At 37.4% G+C, this 21,822-nt stretch overlaps 1 protein-coding gene across 5 annotated transcripts in view; it reads left to right on the top strand.

Annotated features, from left to right (window-relative positions):
* Window positions 1-21,610, top strand: part of LOC311282093 (tubulin polyglutamylase TTLL7-like) — a 164,438-nt gene extending 142,828 nt beyond the window's left edge. For 4 of the 5 annotated variants that reach the window (XM_084395657.1, XM_084395658.1, XM_084395659.1 and 1 more), the window contains 6 exons: window positions 4,804-5,129; window positions 7,871-8,002; window positions 12,230-12,310; window positions 13,539-13,699; window positions 16,050-16,226; window positions 21,327-21,610. In XM_084395657.1, coding sequence (XP_084251783.1) covers window positions 4,804-5,129; window positions 7,871-8,002; window positions 12,230-12,310; window positions 13,539-13,699; window positions 16,050-16,226; window positions 21,327-21,444 — 995 coding nt within the window. In that variant the 3' untranslated portion in view covers window positions 21,445-21,610. The remainder of the gene's footprint in view (window positions 1-4,803; window positions 5,130-7,870; window positions 8,003-12,229; window positions 12,311-13,538; window positions 13,700-16,049; window positions 16,227-21,326) is intronic. The other variant, XM_084395660.1, reaches the window with a different exon arrangement.
* Window positions 21,611-21,822: the final 212 nt, after the last annotated feature.

Genomic DNA, 21,822 nt, shown 5'->3' with positions numbered 1-21,822 from the left:
AACACATCTACATGAGAATATTCAGTTATAGTAATAGCGCCACCTACTGGTAACAGGAAGTGTCATGTTTAACACGTTGATGCCGTTCTAGCAACATGTTAAAAATGCCACTGACTTCTAAAAATGCTAGAAACATGTTAAAACATGCTAGCAATACTTAGCTAATTCAATGAAACAGGATGTTGTTGTTACTCAAGAAGGCAATGTCCAATCTGCGCCAAACTTCACACTTTTGATAAGCGTTCTGTCCTGAACACATGACCATGCTCATATTCAGTTACAGTCATAGCACCGCCTGCTGGCAACAGGAAGTGACATGTTAAACACTGTTGTGGACTCCTGATAACATATAAAAAAGTGCCAGCAAGTGCTAAACATGCTAACAACATACTAGAAACATATTAGCAAACACTTAGCTAAGTGCTAAAGCATGCTATTGCTGCAATTAAATATGAATTTGCTGTAACACAGGCATGGAATGTCCAATCTGCCCCAAACTTAATATGTAACATGCAATAAACATGCTAGCAACACATAGCTAAGTTCTAAAGCATGCTAGAAATGCTAAAGGAAGTTGTTGTAACTTAGGCATACAATGTCCAATCTACCCCAAACTTCACACGTTTGATAATAGTTATCTCCTGAACACAAGTCCATGCTCATATTCAGATATAGTCATAGCGCCGCCTGCTGGCAACAGGAAGTGACGTTTAACACTATTCTGGACTCCTAATAACATATAAAAAAGTGTCACCAACTGCTAAACATGTTAGCAACATACTAGAAACATGCAATCAAATACTTAGCTAAGTGTTAAAGCATCCTATTACTGCAATTAAATATGAATTTGCTGTAACTCAGGCATTCAATGTCCAATCTACCCCAAAATTAAAGGGTTAGTTCACCCAAAAATGAAAATTCTGTCAGTAATTACTCACCCTCATGTTGTTCCAACCATGTAAGTCTTTCGTTCATCTTCGGAACACAAATTAAGATATTTTTGATGAAATCTGACAGAATTTTGACTCCTCCATAGGCTTCCAGTGTGACCGAAACTCACCGGCCCAGAATAGTTATTAAAACATCGTTAAAATAGTCCAAGTAACTACAGTGGCACTACATTAAGTTTATCATGCGACGAGAATACTTTTTGTGCGCAAAAACAAACAAAAATAACGACTTTATTCCACTTTTCATTTCCTTCTCTCTGGGCCTCGTAGTGTGTTTGCGCTGCGCGTCTGTGTTGCACGTCATCACGCAACACACACATGACCGGCGTCGGCCAATAGTGAGCCTACGTGGTGACGTGTGACACAGACGCGCTGCGCAAAAACACTACGCAAACCAACTAGACATCCAGAGAGAAGGAAATGAATAGTGGAATAAAGTCGTTATTTTTGTTTGTTTTTGCGCACAAAAAGTATTCTCGTCGCTTGATATACTTAAGATTGAGCCACTGGAGTCACTTGGACTATATTAACGATCTCTTTAATAACTTTTCTGGGCCAGCAAGTTTCGGTCACACTGGAAGCCTATGGAGGAGTGAAACATGGCTCAGATTTCATCAAAAATATCTTAATTTGTGTTCCGAAGATGAACGAAGGTCTTACGCGGTTGGAACAACATGAGGGTGAGTAATTACTGACAGAATTTAAATTTTTGGGTGAACTAACCCTTTAATATGTAATATGCTAGAAACATCATAAAACATGCTAGAAATGCTAAAGGAAGTTGTTGTAACTCAAGCATACAATGTCCAATCTGCCCCAAACTCCACATGTTTGATAAAAGTCCTGCACTGAACACATCTACATAGCGATATTCAGATATAGACATAGCCCCACCTACTGGCAACAGAAACTGACATGGTTAACACAGTAATGCAGTACTAACCACATAACTATTGTGTACTAAGCATGCTAAAAACATACTAAACCTGCTAGCAACTACTATATATACCTCCTTAAATGCACATTGTCCAACCATGCTCTGTCTTCCTAAAGCCACCGGGTGGCGGCGGCACGGGTGCGAGGGCCCTTTCATCGCTGCTTGCAGCTTTAATTACAATTAAAATGAATGTTTGGAAATGTAAACTGATATTTCCCACTGACACTGAAAAATATGAATGTGCCTAAGACTTTTGCACAGTATTGTACTTTGTAGGATTCTTTGATGAATAGAAAGTTCAATAGAACAGCATTTAATTTATTTGAAATGCAACTTTTTTCCAATAATAAAAAAGTCTGTACTGTCACTTTTGATCAATTTAATGCATCCCTGCTGAATAAAAGTATTACATTCTTTCAAAAAATATCTTACTGACCCTAAACTTATTTGTTATGGCTTTTGACTTTAGCATCAAAAGCAGCAAAACAATCAAATTGTACTAATACATTTACAAGAATTAATTAATTACAAAATGAATGTACAAATCTTTTTGTTTTGATAACATAAAATGTAACATCCCCAAAATTGTAATTCTCTATATTTTTCCATCACACGCTGCGTTTGATGCAGCTGTTAGAAGTTAATTAATTTGATTGCAATCAATTTACAAATGATTGCAAATAAAATAATTTCATTTTAGCATCATTTGAACGTGTTTCACAGTTGCATCAAACGTTTCCAGTGTAGAAAACTTTAATGATTGTAATGGGAGTGATCTAGTTTTGTTTTGCGTCAGCCTTGCCAGAATGAGTTGTTGTTTTGAGAACGTTACTTGATCTCACTAATGGACTTCTGACGTTATCTGTTCCTAGTTTTAGTCCAGGTTTTAGGGGTCTGCTCGGTGGAAAAGCTATTTATCACCTGTGGGCTGGGACTATTAGGGTAGACTTGGAGGTTCTGGGATGTTTTGCTGGTGAGCTGCTTTTATATGTGCTATCTGTCCCTCGATGGTTTCCAGATGACTGCGAGAGCTGCTTATGGCTTAAACTTTTAAGCAGCCTTTTGTCTAGCCAGACATATTAAATCTTCAGTGCCGTTTGCAGAGCCTGAGCTAAATTACAGATGTAAATCTACTATAATGCATTTGTTTACCTAATTAATACATGAAACAGAGAAAATCCATCTTTTTTAATTAGGGTCACAGTATTCGCTGGCCCAGTGCTGTGGCTCTTAATTTGACTGGCTGACTGCGGCAGGTGATGTGGTGAGAGGTCCCCCGGCTCTCATGCCATGCAGCTTTAATGAGCTTTTCTGATGTTTCAGTCCGCTGGTTTAAAGGGAGACCGGTCGCTCAGCTTGGGAAAGGCACAGGTTGGGTATAAGTTCTGAGAATCACTTCTGGCGTACCATGAAAACTGTGCAAACAAGCCTGAAAAAATGTTTGTGTTTCACAGTAGAGCTTTTTTAAAAGCTGAGTGTTCCTTGTGGTCCAGCAGCTCAAGCATCTATCTATCTATCTATCTATCTATCTATCTATCTATCTATCTATCTATCTATCTATCTGTCTGTCTGTCTATCTGTCTATCTGTCTATCTGTCTGTCTGTCTATCTATCTATCTGTCTGTCTGTCTGTCTGTCTGTCTGTCTGTCTGTCTGTCTGTCTGTCTGTCTGTCTGTCTGTCTGTCTGTCTATCTATCTATCTATCTATCTATCTATCTATCTATCTATCTATCTATCTATCTATCTGTCTGTCTGTCTGTCTGTCTGTCTGTCTGTCTGTCTGTCTGTCTGTCTGTCTGTCTGTTTGGAAGCTGCTCTCACTATTGCTATTACATGATTTATTAACATGGTTCAAATCAGCCATTGTTTTTGCAAGTATGGTTAAAAAAATACATTTTCATTACATTTTAAGTTTTACAGTAAAAGTTGTTGCCATTGCTTATTTTTTAAAAGGGTGTTTTAGATGATTATATTCAACTGGGTTGAATGATTGAGCTTGAATTCATTTAAAACTACAGTTTGTGTAAAAAAAAAAAAATCCATGATTTTCACTTCCCACCATGCACTGTGCAGGGTACAGGGTTGTGCACAAAATATGGGACACAGCTAAATTAACAATTAATTAATTAAGTAATGAATTAAATAATTTTGATCATTAAAACAAGGTATTAATTAACAATACTTTTTACACAATTATTTTAACAATTATTTTAACAGCTTATGTCAAAATTATTTTGTTTGATTATTAGATACAGGCAAAAACGTAATAGGCAGTATTTAGAAAGTGTCCAACAGTGATAGGACAGGCCAAAATGATGCATTTTATGTTAGATAATAATATGCAATAGTTCAATAATGGAAAACCAGTTTGTATCCTGTTTTGGAAAGTGCAATTGATTGTGCAGTTTATTGATTATTCGTGCCTGACACAGTTGAAGCCATGACTTTTCCATTAGCCAGTAAAAGTGGGACAAAGAAGCAAGCTGACAGGTTTATTTCGTGTGCAGGGGGTCACTGGTGATTGGGTTGCTGCCAGAGGGGGCATTAGGCCATTCTGGGGTGACATTGTTTGCCCCACACTACCCTGAGGCCATCTGCGATTTTCCGAGCTAAGCTGCTATAATACCGCTTTTGGCAACATCTTCCCTCAAGATTCACGGATGAAGCGTCCATGCCGCTGGCCAGTTCACAAACTGGAGGTCATTCAAAATCGTAGATTTACTGTATGCGTGTTTCAATTCGCTGTCCACCCTGAGTTGGAAACCTGACAGGCCTGCAGGATGATCACATGTTGCAGTGATTAAGCTTTTTTTAACGGATTTCAGATGTTTGACTTAATTTCCTTGGTGATCCAGGAGGGTGTGTGAATGTATGTGTCTTAAATTGAAGTCAAATGCTTTGGTTCTTTGTTTTAGGTCGCGTTCATTGGAAACCTGCCCCTAAACCAATACGAGGTCCTTCCTGCTCCCCCAATCTTTCTGGGCTCATCCGCCGCTCCATGTCCTGTCCACGCTCCATATCCTCTCTGACTGCGCAGTCCCCTACCAACGAGACCAGACAGCCGAAAACAGCCAATCACATGGCTAATGCATCGCCTGCACCCGCTCAAACAGCAGTCGCCATGACGCAGATGACCCCAGGTCGACTCCACTCAGCATCTCGCTCCCAGTCACTCAGTCGCAACAGTTCCACAAACAGAGTTCCACACAGCAACAGCCTAGGTGCCATTCATCCCAATACGGCAAGTATCGGTTCTCTCTGTCACACATAGGGAATTTGCCTATTCTATTTATACAGTATATGTGCTGCAATTCCATATGCATGGAATACCCTGTCAAAAGATTACATTGATCTGAATTTGCAGTATACAACTAGAGCACACTATGTGGAATTAAGTATATAATAAAGCAAGGATCTGCGTTGACCTTCCATTTCCATCTTGATGAATAAACCAGAAGTTCAAGGGTTAATTTACACCCCAAGAAATAAAAAAAACAAAAATATATATATATTTTGCATAAAAAAATGAACCTGATTTTAGATTTGTGCATCGTGACATTATATTCATGACAGTTAAGCACATTTTCCCCTAAATTCTCAAATTTCCGTGTTTCTGTGTTTTCACTGTTATACGGTAGAGTTAATATGTGAGTTAATATGTGCTCATTTAAATACAGTATTTCAGAAATGAGGATTCGAATAAAATTCACCATTGAGAATAAATAAATTAAAAAAACTAACAAATTAAATCTGCACACACTGAAATAACGATAATTTAGAAATGAGGATAATATTGTGCATAAATGTGACCTGTGTATTTCATGATTGTTTTCACATATCTAAATGTTTTAATGCCTCAATATTTGGTTGGACTGACAAAGATTGCAACATACTCTAACATGTTTTTTTTTTCTCCCGAAACGGTTGCTGTATAGCAAAGGCTACATAGTTTGCATAGTTGACATAGCTACATAGTTACATGGGAAATATGTGGAAAAGTTAAATGGGAAATATGTGGAAATTTGTCATTTTAGACACTCCTGGACTGTGTATGCAGTATACAGTAAGCATTACTCTAGTATTTAATTCTGAACAGACGTATTTCACGAACACATCTATCTTTTTCTTTACCCTAGATGTCCTCTAGAGAGTCTGAACAGATGTTCACAAAGATGGCTGATTTAGAGAAGATCTGGCAACACACCACTTGTAAAAATGAAAAATATAATTTTTATTTTCCCATCGCTGTCCTGAATCATTCCAATCCATCAAACAATAGAGATTCACACACACACACACACACACACACACACACACACACACACACACACACACACACACACACACACACACACACACACACACACACACACACACACACACACACACACACACACACACAATCAGTCAAGCTGTGTTTTCATACTGTGATAGTTTTTTCTCATTTTCACACTCCTATATCTACTCTCGTTCTCTCACTCTCTCTGGGCATACCTTAGAGAGGAAAATTTGTCATATTGTGGAAAAATTGGGAGTGTGAAGCTAAATTGGGCCTGTATTTACGGGCACATTCATCTTGTGAATATCAGCACTCCCCCTTGTTCAAACTCTCATTAAGGAATATTAATCAGGAAAAACAGCACACACACTTATGCACTGTTTAATAAGACTTTAGATTGTGTTTAGCAAGACGGACTACTACATACTCTTTTCAGAGTAATTGTATATAGGATGCATGATCATCAAGTTAATAAGGCTTCATTTCTAATAATGTAACCTGTTTAATTAGGATTTGCACTCTTTCCTCAAAACTCTTCTAATACAAGGATTTTGTGCTGTGTTTGTAGAACTCTAATAAGCCTCCATAGACTACATTCAGTTTTTGTTTTTGTTTGCTCAGTATATGAAGCATTGAATGTGGTAAATCTTATGAAAACATGCCTGGGTTACATGGTACCTGAAAAAAATTACAGATTTTTCTGAAACCAGCCAGTCCAACTAATAAAAAAAAAAAAAAAAAATAGTGCTGTCAAATCGAGTATAATATATATATATATATATAGTGTGTATGTATGTATGTATGTGTGTGTGTGTGTGTGTGTGTGTGTGTGTGTGCATGTATGTATAAATATATGTGTGTGTATATTCTGTATATATATATATATATATATACACAAGGTTTTATGTTAGATTTGATTAATCACGATTAATCGATTTGACAGCACTAAATACATATAAATTCATTTGAATGCTAAATTTATCATTTATATTCTACACTAAAAACTGATAACCTGGTTATTTTGAGCTATTGCTACCTGATTCAACCCCTTAATTTAGATTTGTTTGTGTAATCAAATATGTTTAGGTTGATTCAGGGTTTTTATATAGTATTTTTGACTTAAATAGAATCAATTAGATGTTATCACATGAAGCACATTTTAGGTATATTTTATGAACTTTTTCAGTGTACAAATCTTTTTGGATTTTCCATTATTCTCCATGATGATCTGTTTTGATTAGTGTTTTACTATGTTGCAGAAAAAAATTAAAAAATAAAAGATTTTTTACATTAAATCAACACAAAAAATATTGCCAAAAATACTTTGATAAATTAAAAAAATATATATTTTTTCATTACTGAAATGAAAATTTGAGGAGAACAATGTAGTTAATTGACATTTAAATAATTTCTTTTGATTTTGGGATGAAACTTAACTATGTTATCGACATAGAAACTAGACACCTCAGACTCAGACTCTGATATGCCTAACCCTAATATATTCTGTAATTTTAAAACTTTTGCTCAGTTTGCTCAGCCTAATGTCTAAAAGTAAAGATCACTGTTTTTTTCCTTCCCACAGCGAGCAGTCAGGTGCCATATGAACACACTGCTGTGATGGCCGAAACAAACCTGATGACTGCAGAGAAAAGACGTCACACTTAATAACTCATCTTTATTGTGTGGGTTCTTTGCATGTGCAGGCGCAGGGAGAGACCCCGCTGAGTAAAGAGCAGGAGGCCGAGCTGATGCAGCAGACGCTGGCTGCGCTGGGGGAGATGAGGATTCGTTACCCCGGGAAGAGCGAGGAGGAGGCCGAGGCCGTGTTGGATGAGGTGAGCTACGCAGCTGAGAGAAAGCGCTCGGTCAGGGCAGACGGACCGGCTGCTCTGTTCCCCTCGTTCCCCAAACTCATTTGAGGACGTCCGAGCCTTTTGCAGCATCTCTCGCTGTATGTAGAGTCATTAGACATCCACCTGTATGCTTAATGAGATCCATTAGCTGTCTGTGCAGAAACACATCTGGCCAACGGCACCTGTTTAAGGCACTTTTCCAGCATTCATTTACACATCACTTTCGCTGCGATTGATCTGGCGTACATTTGCACATCAGCAATCATGGAAACACAGCATTTAACATGAAAAGCACAATTGAACGGATGCTGGCTCTATTATCAGAGCTGTGAAATTGTAATTGGTGCTTTCCATGAATACGGTACACTTTGGTAATTATTTTATTTTCAACCATTAGAGGCACATTATTAAGCGTGTTAGGTAAAGTCTTATCTAACATAAAATTAACCTTGCATGAAAAATAGCTTGTTTTAATCACACTGATTAAACACCGCGACCCATGTGAAGGTAAAAGAGTAGCATTTGAATTTGAGAACTTGTACAGTAAATATTCACACTTATAAGTGTGAAGACAATAATTAAAACACCTATGGTTTGAATTTGAAATTGCAGAAAAATAGATGCAAATGTGTAAAATGGCATTTACATGAACAAAAAGACAGGGACAAATGTTTATCATATATTTACTTTAGTCAGTTTTACTGTGCAACCTCAGGTCGCCAACCTCTCAAATCCTGCAGTAAGTCCTAAATATCAGCGCCTTGATTTTTATTACTACTTTTACTATATTCCTGTTGCAAAACTCACTTCATGGTCAAAGAACAGACAAGATGGTTTATTTCATGTTCTTGCATGATCTTTTTCTAATTTATACAAGAAACTGAGGACAACATTATCGCACCAATATAGGTTCCAAAAATTGTATTAGGCCACAGATACATTTGTACAGTTTATTTCAGGTGTTGTCGGCAAGGCTGTAGCCAGTAAATTATAACTATTGGTCAGGCATCTACCAATAAAATGGCTTCATATATATATATATATATATATATATATATATATATATATATATACACTGTATGGATATATACTGTATATATTTGCAGATGTGTGCAAATCGATACATTCAGCCTTTCACATCAGAGCTGTGAGTGTAAATTTCAATTTGGAAGTGTGAATATTTATTGTACACATTCTCAAATTCAAATCTACAAGCTCTCGAGTTTTCTACTCTTTTAGCTTTGTTTAGCCACCTCAGCGGCCTTTACATTCTCGACTGCATACGACAATTTAAATGATACAGCAATATTATAATTTTGACACACTTGTGAATTTATATTAAATTTGTTGTAGTGCATGTTTTATTTATTTAATTAATTTTAAAATACCTCTGATACCTTGGCAGTAACATCATTTGGACCCTTTTTACAGGCTAGCGGGAAGAAAAATATATTATTTCATTCTATTTACGTAATTTTTTAAACAAACGGCAGTGTTAACTACATTCATTAAGCTCAACCATTCAGCCGTGTTTCTCTGTTAGTTATTGTAAAAATAATGTAAACAAACAAATAGTTATCTTGTAAATATAGGAAATTCTGTAAATGACAAACCAACATTTGGTCAAAATTCAGTTTACCCCTTCTAAGGTTTTAAACTAGCCTAGAAATCTAGACGCACCCTAGCGGCAGCAAAATGTATTTTGCAGCCAGGGCAGTCTAGCAACTCTCCATTCACTTTCGAGCTGCAAAAACCTAAATTGGGTCAGGCCAATCACGTCGTGTATAGAGTAGGCGGGGCGGGCTTAACATAATGACGACAGAGTTGCGGCGGAAACCTGCCACTTGAAAACAAAGAATGGCTGCTGCTGGCGAACATCTTTCGAATCGGCTTTGTCCGTGACTCTGGAGGACTTGGAGTTAAGTTTTTCTTTGAGAAAAGAGCATAGAACGGCACTTAAGTCATTCTTAAAAAAAGGAAGATGTGTTCGTAGTTTTGCCGGCCAGATATGGCAAAAGTTGAATCTATCAACTAGCTCCGCTGTTGGGAAAACGCTCTGGTTGGTTGAAGCGCTGTCCTATTGCGTGCAGAGTGAATTTGAAAGACAGCCGTTTATCCCGCCCCTCGGACTGAGCGTGTCTATGTGAGTTGCCTGACCCAACATCTTGATGTAGGTCTGGCTTGCCAGGCTAGTTTTAAACTGTATTTAGAATATATATATATATATATATATATATATACACTCACCTAAAGGATTATTAGGAACACCTGTTCAATTTCTCATTAATGCAATTATCTAATCAACCAATCACATGGCAGCTGCTTCAATGCATTTAGGGGTGTGGTCCTGGTCAAGACAATCTCCTGAACTCCAAACTGAATGTCAGAGTGGGAAAGAAAGGTGATTTAAGCTATTTTGAGCGTGGCATGGTTGTTGGTGCCAGACGGGCCGGTCTGAGTATTTCACAATCTGCTCAGTTACTGGGATTTTCACGCACAACTATTTCCAGGGTTTACAAAGAATGGTGTGAAAAGGGAAAAACATCCAGTATGCGGCAGTCCTGTGGGCGAAAATGCCTTGTTGATGCTAGAGGTCAGAGGAGAATGGGCCGACTGATTCAAGCTGATAGAAGAGCAACTTTGACTGAAATAACCACTCGTTACAACCGAGGTATGCAGCAAAGCATTTGTGAAGCCACAACACGCACAACCTTGAGGCGGATGGGCTACAACAGCAGAAGACCCCACCGGGTACCACTCATCTCCACTACAAATAGGAAAAAGAGGCTACAATTTGCACAAGCTCACCAAAATTGGACAGTTGAAGACTGGAAAAATGTTGCCTGGTCTGATGAGTCTCGATTTCTGTTGAGACATTCAGATGGTAGAGTCAGAATTTGGCGTAAACAGAATGAGAACATGGATCCATCATGCCTTGTTACCACTGTGCAGGCTGGTGGTGGTGGTGTAATGGTGTGGGGGATGTTTTCTTGGCACACTTTAGGCCCCTTAGTGCCAATTGGGCATCGTTTAAATGCCACGGCCTACCTGAGCATTGTTTCTGACCATGTCCATCCCTTTATGACCACCATGTACCCATCCTCTGATGGCTACTTCCAGTAGGATAATGCACCATGTCACAAAGCTTGAATCATTTCAAATTGGTTTCTTGAACATGACAATGAATTCACTGTACTAAAATGGCCCCCACAGTCACCAGATCTCAACCCAATAGAGCATCTTTGGGATGTGGTGGAACGGGAGCTTCGTGCCCTGGATGTGCATCCCACAAATCTCCATCAACTGCAAGATGCTATCCTATCAATATGGGCCAACATTTCTAAAGAATGCTTTCGGCACCTTGTTGAATCAATGCCACGTAGAATTAAGGCAGTTCTGAAGGCGAAAGGGGGTCAAACACAGTATTAGTATGGTGTTCCTAATAATCCTTTAGGTGAGTGTATATAAGAAGGACTGCAAAAATCTCAAACCTCATATAAAATGACTAGAACATCAAATATTTAGTTTGACCCCATGATATTGATGATCAACAGTTTGAAGGTTAAGCATCTCGTTTCACTGACACTTGACTTTTGAATGACTTGGAAATGTCTCTTGAATTTCGACAGTGTTACATGTATATGTTTGTAATTAATACTTCTTAAAATTATTGGTCTAGTTCAATCTAAATTAGTTATTAATGATTTAGCAAGGAAGATAAATGATAAATATGACAATATTTATGCCATCATCTCACACTCAAAACAAGAGAATAATTTATCCACTTATTTTAGTGGAAAGTACGAGAGAAGCAGCGTGCACTGGTGCATGCACAGGTACCACGGGACCCAATGAGGAGAGTGCGTATATTTTATTGATAATGTAAATGATGTAAATATATTCACACATTCAGATCAATGTTCAGACATGTTAAAAATGTATTCTTGGGGAGAAAACTTATGCGAATGGACTGTTCCTATTCAAGGTCCTTGTGTTTGGAACATAAAAGAAAGAGAGACAGAGAGACAGACAGATAGATAGATAGATAGATAGATAGATAGATAGATAGATAGATAGATAGATAGATAGATAGATAGATAGATAGATAGATAGATAGATAGATAGATAGATAGATAGATATTCAATTTCACACACAGACAATAATTGTGCATATTGCAATAATGAAATTATTTTCATTTGCTCCTTTAGATTCAGAACAACTGGAAATACCATAAGCCAAAAGTTGCGTCTTACTGGCTGGTAAAGTTAGATGCCACCAAACAAAGGAAGGTGAGTGGACTAAAAAATGCATGAAGTTTGCAAAAAACATAAACACTCAATATTTTTTTTATAAGTTACAGTCTCTTTGATAAGTGTATGGTGAACAAAAAAAAAATGGGGGTCTTAAAACGTGCCATTTGGATCTGTCTTAACAGAAGACATGATGCAACTAAATGAAACTGTTCAAAGCCACTCAATTTCAACACTATTACAGTAGTGAACGACTGGTGGTTACAGCAGGTTACAGGTGTTTTGATTTGACACAGTAGGTTGGACGTTGTAGGATGGGCATGGCAGACTGATATAATGAGGGATTGTCTCGTTCCACAAGCTGATTATCAGCCGAAGTTTGAGGGATCAATCAGAATAGAGTTAACATGCCTCATACAAGGCCATTAAATCAGACATATTGTTGAAAGTCACTTCACAGATGTCGACGAGCAGAATGGTGTGAGGGAGCTGGAGGGCGAAGAGAAAGATGAGTGGAAACTCTCTGAGACTTCTTCCATTACTCTTCTTCTGGATTTTACTGTTCACAGTACCCTCCAGTATATGTGGGAAGTCCAGTTAATTTGAGCAAAATTGGTTCATTAGGACATTTCATATCAATTAATGATGCATTGATTCATTTGAATATTGTGCCTAGAAGTCCTTGCAAAATTTTTGTAGCAAAATAAACATTTACAGTATTTAAACTGTTACTATCATAAGTAGAAACCATAATTTATTTTAGCTGTATTTAAAGTGCATTCTTCATTGAATAGCTTCAGTGTAGTTTGGTACTTTTTGTAAGGAACTTTTAGGGCCAGATTTACTAGTAGCTTAACCCTCTTTTGGTGTAAAAAAAAAAAAAAAAACATTCTACTGCAAAGACACAGTGAAAAATTAGTACTGAAAGGCGTGGACTGAGTTATTTTTGCAGCTGACCTTATTGCATATGCATTTGAGTTTCCCTTTCAAAAGCAAAATTTATGGGAGGAGAGTATTTAAATGAATCACGCAACAGGATTTACTAAGTCAATTTACTGGTATTTGCGCCATTATTTACCACCCAAAAAAAGCATGTCTTAAACCAGAGGCTAATTTGCGCTGCTCTTGGTAGATTGTTTTGGTCATTATGGAAATGATCCGTCTGCGTTCTTTAATTTGCCTAGTAGATCGCCAGTAAATCATGCGCAGAACTTTCCACTCCCAGGGTATTTTTAATCACTATTATTTATCTGATTATTTCATGAAGGTTTTGGACATTGTTCGTACCAACATCCGCTCAGTACTGCAGAGGATTTGGAGTGAACCGGATGTGGAGAGTCTACGTCTTTATCACCTTTTCAACCGTGTTTTTAACCGTCTGCTCTGGAGTCACGGTCAGGGGCTCTGGAACTGCCTCTCCAGCTCTGGGTAAGAGAATTATATTCTGCCTTTAAAGTCAACATGAAATTAGAATTAAGCATATTTACATTTACTTTATTAATACACATTCCTGGTCTTACTGTGAATTATTCATTAGGGCACATAATTTCAAAGAAAAAATTGGATATCTTCTTAAAATTCATCTCCTTGTTTATTGAACTGTTGTGTAAAAGCAATTTCACACCCGTAATTGGTCGGAATATCAGTGCGACTGTGATTTACTGTGATATTGCTTAATTATTATCCGTTATTACACTTGTAAATGTCACATTATGGAAGATAAGTGGGTTTGTAAGAGTGTTTAATGTTGAAAAGGCATTGAGACAGAACATAACTATGGCCATGAGAAAAATGGTCTCTGTTTTGTCTTTATTGACTCAATCATAAGTCTTGATATAGACTTTTACTTCCTTAGAGAGTCGCACATAGAAGCATACACGCTTGCTGTTATAATACACATAGACTCTTACATGCTGCGATTTTATCAGCTCTGAGAGCAAACAGCAGGGACTCCTCCGTATTGACTGCCTTTCTCCCTCTAGTCATTGCGAGCGCTTCTCGGAGGCTTTGTGTGGCCCAATCACTCTTGTAATTGCCACAGAGTGAAGGATGTTATATAGCCAGGTTTAGACCATTTGGAGTTGATGAGAGCGAACACAGCTCTAGGGGATTAGAAGCAGTGCCAGCAACCCATGCTGCTTCTGTTTAATCAGGGCCTGACGTGTGAAGGTGGCCCATGAGCCGGTAGCACGGGGAGGAGATATCAGTGGGAGAGCACTGCATAGCCTTCCTGCCTGTAATGTACAATTCAGATCCCTAGAAGTTACATTTCATCATCTCTATAATGAAACCTCATCTCCTCTGCCAAGACTTTAAAGAGACTTTTTATCGTTTCTTTCTTCAACAAGAGCCAAAAGAACGATAATCAGACCCTTTAACCTTCCTGACTGATTGTTCCAGCAGTGTCTATTACAATAAAAGCTGGCCCGTATCGCCTGTATGATGACATACGACAGCAAAATGTCTTACATTTTTTACTAAATCAGTATTTAATCAGTAATTTAAAAAATAGATATATTTGTATAAAAATGTTATAATGTTCCAGGGAAGACTTCTCTCTGATGATGTATGGCAGACTTTTCCAATCAATTAGGCCGCTTAAACTATTCCCCTCCACAATTGATCGCCAACTTTTATTTTTCAATAACCTGTTACACTCACACACTATGTCACAATATGGAAGAAAAGGTCTGTTGTGTTAATGATTAACTCAACATACATTTGTTTTGTGTTCAGGATGTTTAGGTATTTTGTACTGGAAAAGCACTATACCGTACATTTGAATATATATATATATATATATATATATATATATATATATATATATATATCACACAGGGCTTGACATTAACACCTGCCAATAAAATATACATTTTATAAATTTTTCAATTGTAATATTTTAAAAAGGCATCTGAAATAATAAACTAAGCACAATGTTGCGTTGTCAGAAATATAGATTTTTCGATACATATCGATACTGAAATATCTGAAACTATTCCGCAGGATACACAATACCAACTCACTCGTTTCATTTGTTCCGGATTAATATTGTTGGTGTTACAGGGCTTCAATTTCGGCGAGGGATTGCGTGTATTGGGTATAATTTTACTCATTCCCACAGATTTAGTGCTCACATCCAGCTCTTAAAGTGACAGCAGCCTAATATACCAGCTGCCAGATAATATTAAAAATATCTATATGGCAGTATATATATATATATATATATATATATATATATATATATATATATATGGGTTCCACAATGGACCAAGATGAAGTTGTTATTAAGAGGTTTAAGTCGAGTTTATGTTGTGTAAACTTGCCATGCAACACTGTAACTTGATACATTAATAATAAATTGCACTGATGTGCAGTCACGGGTGTGCATATACTGTATTTATTTAATTTAACCCTTTAAAACGTGACTCATGTATTTAATTAGGATGAAGTTGAAAATATCCTTTTTTACTATGTTAGTTTTTTACCATTTTGAATCTTAATGAAACTTGTGAGACTTATCATTCAGTTGATAGGAATAATCTTATGTTTTGGTTTGTGTCCATGAAGTTCATTAACTACAATAATCAAATGAAAATATCACAAAAATGTAATTGACTGGATTATTTAAAAAAGTAATTACCACATGCCATGGCTATTTAATATTTAAACTTTTTGAGTTTCCAGTAAAAGATAACTATACCATGTAATATTGTTACTGTGATATAAAAGTATGCCCCCACTTTTTGGCTGTTGTATTTATGTGCGTATCTTCCTTCAGCAGGTCATCATGGGAGAGCGTCTTCAGTAAGAGCAGTGAGGTGGTGACCGCGCATGAGCTGAGGTGCTGCCAGCGTGTTGTACAGTTGTGTAGAGACTGTCTGCTTGTAGTCTACAAGTTTGTGGCCGACTCGCGCGGTTCTCTCAGCGGCCTTAGCCCAGACTGGGATGACACAAGGTATAGTTACCCTCTTCAAACGCCCATGACGATGCTGCTAAAAGAATATATTGACACTCACATCACCATTTTGAAATATATATATATATATAAAAAAACAAACAGAAGCACAACAGGTGGTAATGGCTATAGTAAAATTGCATATTTATCAAGAGGGAGAACTCAGAACAAAAATTCTGGGGCAAATTCATGAAACCTTTGCATGCAGTATTTCAGTACAAACACTTGTATTTCAAATATTTGATGTAAAGTCAATGCAAGTCTTTTCAGGGCAAAATACACCCCCTTTCTATGTATAAATATTGCCCATTATATACAGAATATTACAATTGATTCACAAATCAGCCTTGTATAAATAATGCGCTATACACACATTTTCTGAATGTTTACAAGAAAGTGTTCCACATTTTTGTGCTGACACACTTACCTTACCACTTTTGTGCATGAAACATGCATTCAAACCAAACACTCCAGCACAACAGCAGAAGCACATCTGAACGACTCCTTTCATTCACTATTAGCTCCACATTTGCTGAAACCCATGCACAATTTGGTTCTTATCACCTTATATTTGACAAGTTCAATTCATGTCAAACTGAATCTACAATTGCGATTAGCCGAATCTGGTTTGTTAGGAGGTTTTAAACACTAAAAAGTTGGTACAGATACTGCAACTGAAATAGTATTTATATGTAAAGCCAATTGATATTTTTTTCTTTCTGTAAGAAAAGATGTTATGCTTAAACCAAGAAAAAAGATATTCTCTGAAAACACGTATCTCTTACTAACTATTTTTTAAAGCAAATCAATTTGTTTTGTGTCATAACCTGCAATTTTCACTTTTCCACGAGAATCAATGTATGTTATGATCGACTAACGATTATACACTGGCCGGGAAGCCGATATTTAAAAGTGAAGCGTTTGTTTACCTCAGGGTAAATAAACCAGCGCGCGTGCACGCGCACTCAAATACGAGATTTTGATTTCAGCTCCCTCTTGACGTCATGAGGTAGTAGGATATACCATATATGGACACCGCAGCAGGAAGCCCCCCTTCCCCTCTCCCCCTCATATTCAGTTCAGTCGAGAAAGATGGAGAAACCGAGTGCACACCGGACTTGCTCTGTGGTTGATTGCCATAAAAAACATGTAACAGTTAAATGTGTTTTATCTCCCAAAATCGGACGAAACTATCAGGGACCAGTGGATGAAATTCATTTTTAATGACGCTGTCCCAACAACCCTTTCAACTGGCGTGCAGAGCCATGTAGAGCGTCCACGACAGCCAAAACATCGCATTGATCTCGCGAGACAATAATGCCTTCAGAAATAAGGGTAAAAGTAGGTCTGTGTTTATTTTTTTTCCACTTTTCTTTTTTAGAAGGGCCTGAAAGACTATAATACAGCAGTAGGTATCCAATGTAATACTAGGTTATGACTCCTTTAATGATGTTTAGGTATTTTATTTACTGGAAAAGTACTGTACACTAAAAAAAAAAAAAAAAAACTAAGGATCCCCTGCCTCTGGGTTAACTAACAGAAAGCTTCTTGGTTTGAAAGTGACTTCTGTGTGAGTGGTGCTTCATGCATTACTACACTACTGGCAATGGACAACAGACCTTTTCAATGAAATTTCACAAATCTGATTCTTGCAGAGCATTTTTGCTTGTCCTATTAGAATATTGTGTATTATTAGAGCTGATCAGCTCCATTTAAATCACCTACATTATTGATGTGCTTATGCAGACATTGTGTGTGAATTGTACCTGAGATTAAGCTACATGAGTTTAAGCACTTAAGTGTAGTTTATGAATCATGCAGAATTATTCAGATTCAGATTCTGTCCTTCGAGTCTGGCCTGTTGACTACCCAGAAATGTATCCTTGTTTGCTTGACAGCACTCATCCTGTGATTCCACCCCCTTGGACTTTATCTTTTGGTTTTGGATCACACTCTCTCCCCTCCAGTTTGTCTGATCTTCGGCCATAAACCTTTGTCCACCTGTTTGCTGCTTTTTTTTTTTTTTGTATTTCCATGGGGGCATAACCTCAGAGAAACCCAGCCAGTCATTTTCGATTTCCTCTCAGCTCTCCATCCTAGCCAATATCCGCTCTCTTCTCACACTTGTGTTCTCTCAGGACATGCCTCATTGACGGCTCATTGCTGGAACGGCCCTTGGGGATCCGTTATTTTTCAATCAGCCGGCATCTGCTTTGCCTCGTTAGGAAAATGATGCCTGGGTAACAGTTTCATCCTTGCTTCTTACTCCATCGCCGCCCCCTTATTCCTTGTTCGGATCCATCAGGTGACTGTCATGTCTCCGATAGAAGCTGTAGAAGTCACATGACATACCAGAGATGTGCACTTTGCCCAACTAACCCATTAGTTAAGTCAGCACAAAATCAAAATTGACCATATGCACTTCATGTTCTAGGTCTATTATGCATTATTGCATCAGTGCACATTATTTCAAGGAAATGTTTTCAGAATCTTTGTTCAAAATGTAACAAATTGCTCTGAAACGACTTATTGGTTGCCATCATCCAAGACCTTTCTCTCTAATCACATATGCAGGCAATTTTTTTATTTTTTTTTACATTCCAATCAGTTTCTTATGGATAAAATCAAGTCCTAGATTTTTATTTTAAATATTTTGGGGAAATTAGTCAGATTATGGAAGTATGCGAACATTCACCTAACATGAGTGCAATGTGAAACTTTGCTTTTAAAAGTACTGGTACATTATTCTGTTACTCTTAGTCTTAAAACAGTAAATAGTTAAAAATCCACTTATAGAGTAGACAGCTTTGTTAATAATAATGGGAGCAATAGTTTGCTGTTGTCGGTCGATTGCATTTGTGAGTAAATAAATCGAAAATTTACACCTGTTACACATTTAAAAAAATAACTGTGCATTAAGGTGCAGATTTAGTAAAGCATTACTTCAAAAAAGGGTTGCATGTAGCGTGTTACCATCAACTCAGGTTCAGTGTTTAGTCATGAAAAGTAAGAGCAACCCACAAAATTATAGTATAAATGAAAATAGGTGCCATTGGAAGTTTTGTGAGATTTATTTTTCAAGATGTAGAACTACAGAGATTTCTTTCTTAACTTTTGAGAAACCTAATATGATATCTGGTGCATGGGGAAGTCTCCTTTTTCTCTCAAAGTGTCTAAAAGTGCTCTCTCAAAGTTTTATGCAGCATGTGGCAGTTGGGTGATAGAGTGTAGGCTTTAAACAAGCAAACAGACGTGAGATATGTGCAGATCTTCGAGCGATTGTGTGTAATTAGTAAAGCACACACACGTTCGAACGTTAGACAGCTGGCGGTTCTCCAGGGGCTTTGCACTGGCAGGTTCTTCCAAGAACTGCTCAGTGATCAAAAGCCAAAGACCTGGAGGAATCCTCACAGAGGTCCAATTAAACACTGCCTGCAGCCTGATTGGACCCTGAGTGATGGAGCTCTCTCATGGATGAGACTTCCTTACAGGGAATTCTTCAGAGCCAGAAAGGTCCACCTCCATATATGTTCATATTTGAATTTCATATTCCTTTGACATTTCCTTTTGTTGACCAAACTCGGCAGTCTGTACTGAAAAATATGCTAATGAGGCTCAACCCCCAACCCACAACCATTTCCTGAGAACTCACCTGTCTGGAGTTCCCTGAGGGAAGAACCAAAAAAATCTTTAATGAAAAGAATGTAGAGAAAGACCATGTGCGCATGATGTGAAAGGTGGCTCGGTGTGTGTGATGGAGACATTTATCGATATTCATCATTGTCCAGAGTTTTTATGATCCATAAAACATGCATGACATTCATGTTCCATATTGCCGATTGAAGGGAATGCACTGCAAACACATGCTTAGTGCAGTATCATGAGAAGATTCAAGGGCATTCTTTTATAAAAGTTAATTTGATTCTTGCCAAGTCTCTTGGCCCTGCCTTTCTGCAGCAGGAGCTTTAGAACAAATCTTCTTTAGTTAGATAAAGAGCAGCCCTAATTTGTACTGGCATTATGTATTGCTGTCGTAACTACATCATTGCATTCATACAAAGCCACTTCGTTCATTCATACAAAGCCACTTCCTGGGCCCCTGAGTCGTGACACTTATTCTTTTGTTTTTTAACTTATTATTTAAAAAATCCATTTATACAAGCAATAATTTAAATACAATTCTTCTATGATGAACAAGTTTTCAGTTTTTGAATTGTTACAAAATATCTTATTGAAAATTCATGAAAAAATAACTGTTTAGGTATTATTATTATAATAAAGCCTATTATGTACAAAGTAGTATTGATTTATTTATTGATTTTAATGAGTGAAGCAGTTTTATTTGATTTATTATTATATATATATTTTTTTTAAATATTAATGATTGAAAAACTCTTGTTTTCCAAATCAAAGTCACTGTGATACAACCAACATGCAGGAAATTATTTCACACACAAAAAAAAAAGAAGCCAAAAAACTGAAAATTTTTGCAAAAACATATGAGACTTAAAAAACTTAGTACATGTATACCTATTAGAAATATAAGAACTATATTTCTAAAAGACGTTTCCTGTTTATCATTTCAGACATCCTTATTTGTCATTGCCCCACAGTTGTTTTTGTTTTTTTCAACATTACTAAAAGGAGAGAGAGAGAGAGAAAAAAGAATTAGTCAGTTAGTAGTTTGTTTTTTTATCACTGTGTTATTTAATTAATTAACTGTTTAAATTGCCTTGTTTCGAGTAGAATTAAAATTAAGCTGTTGTGGTATTAGCAAGTGTGGGTCAGCAGCTGTCTAGGCTGGTTACCCTCCTTGTCTCTGTGCAGGCTCTAATTATCTAACCTGTCCTGTCTTGGAACATCCTGTGCATTAAACAAGTTCTTATCTGTTAAAACAAGTCCTGTTCAGCCACTTGTGTCACTCATTATTAAAAACGGCACAGTGTAAACGTGAGGGTCAGCGGAGGGGACAGGAATCTAAAGCATCTGCTGGAGAGCCGAGTGAGAGCCTGATCTCTTTAGGTGACCTTTGTGCCTCTAATCCTGCCTTTGAGTTTGGCATCCGACCCCTATATCTGATTCCTCTCTCCGTCTGTGCAGGTATCTGCTGCCAGTCACTTCCCAGTTCATCATCAAGTGGCCGTCTTCTAGCTTCGGCCGCTCGGCGTCCTCGACTCGCCCCCGCAGCGTCTTTACCACACGGATGGGCCACTTCTGATGGCCGCTGGACTCCTGATGGGGGAGAACACATTCAGACCTCTGTGAGAAGGGCATACTGCCTGGGACCTCCGCAAATTCCTGGAGCATACTTAAGTGGATTTGCCTGCCTGCTTTGGTAATGCATCCAATGCATATGATCAACAGTTCTCTGCCTCCCTTATGCTAAAAAAAAAAAAAAAAAATGCTGCATTGCTATCTCCCTTAGGATGCTTGTAAATAAATTGATAATGTTCATCATCTTTACAAGACTGTACAATTTATTACATGGATTCAAGGGAATGTTTTAGTGTCATGGAATCAGAAAAGGTCATGGTAACCTTTTTTTTTTCTTTTTTTTTTGCTTTGACAATAGTGGTACTTTTTCTCTGTTTTTCCC

Source organism: Rutilus rutilus (genome assembly GCF_951802725.1).
Source record: "Rutilus rutilus genome assembly, chromosome: 22".
Lineage (NCBI taxonomy): Eukaryota > Metazoa > Chordata > Actinopteri > Cypriniformes > Leuciscidae > Rutilus > Rutilus rutilus.
This window is presented reverse-complemented; position numbering and strand designations above follow the sequence as displayed.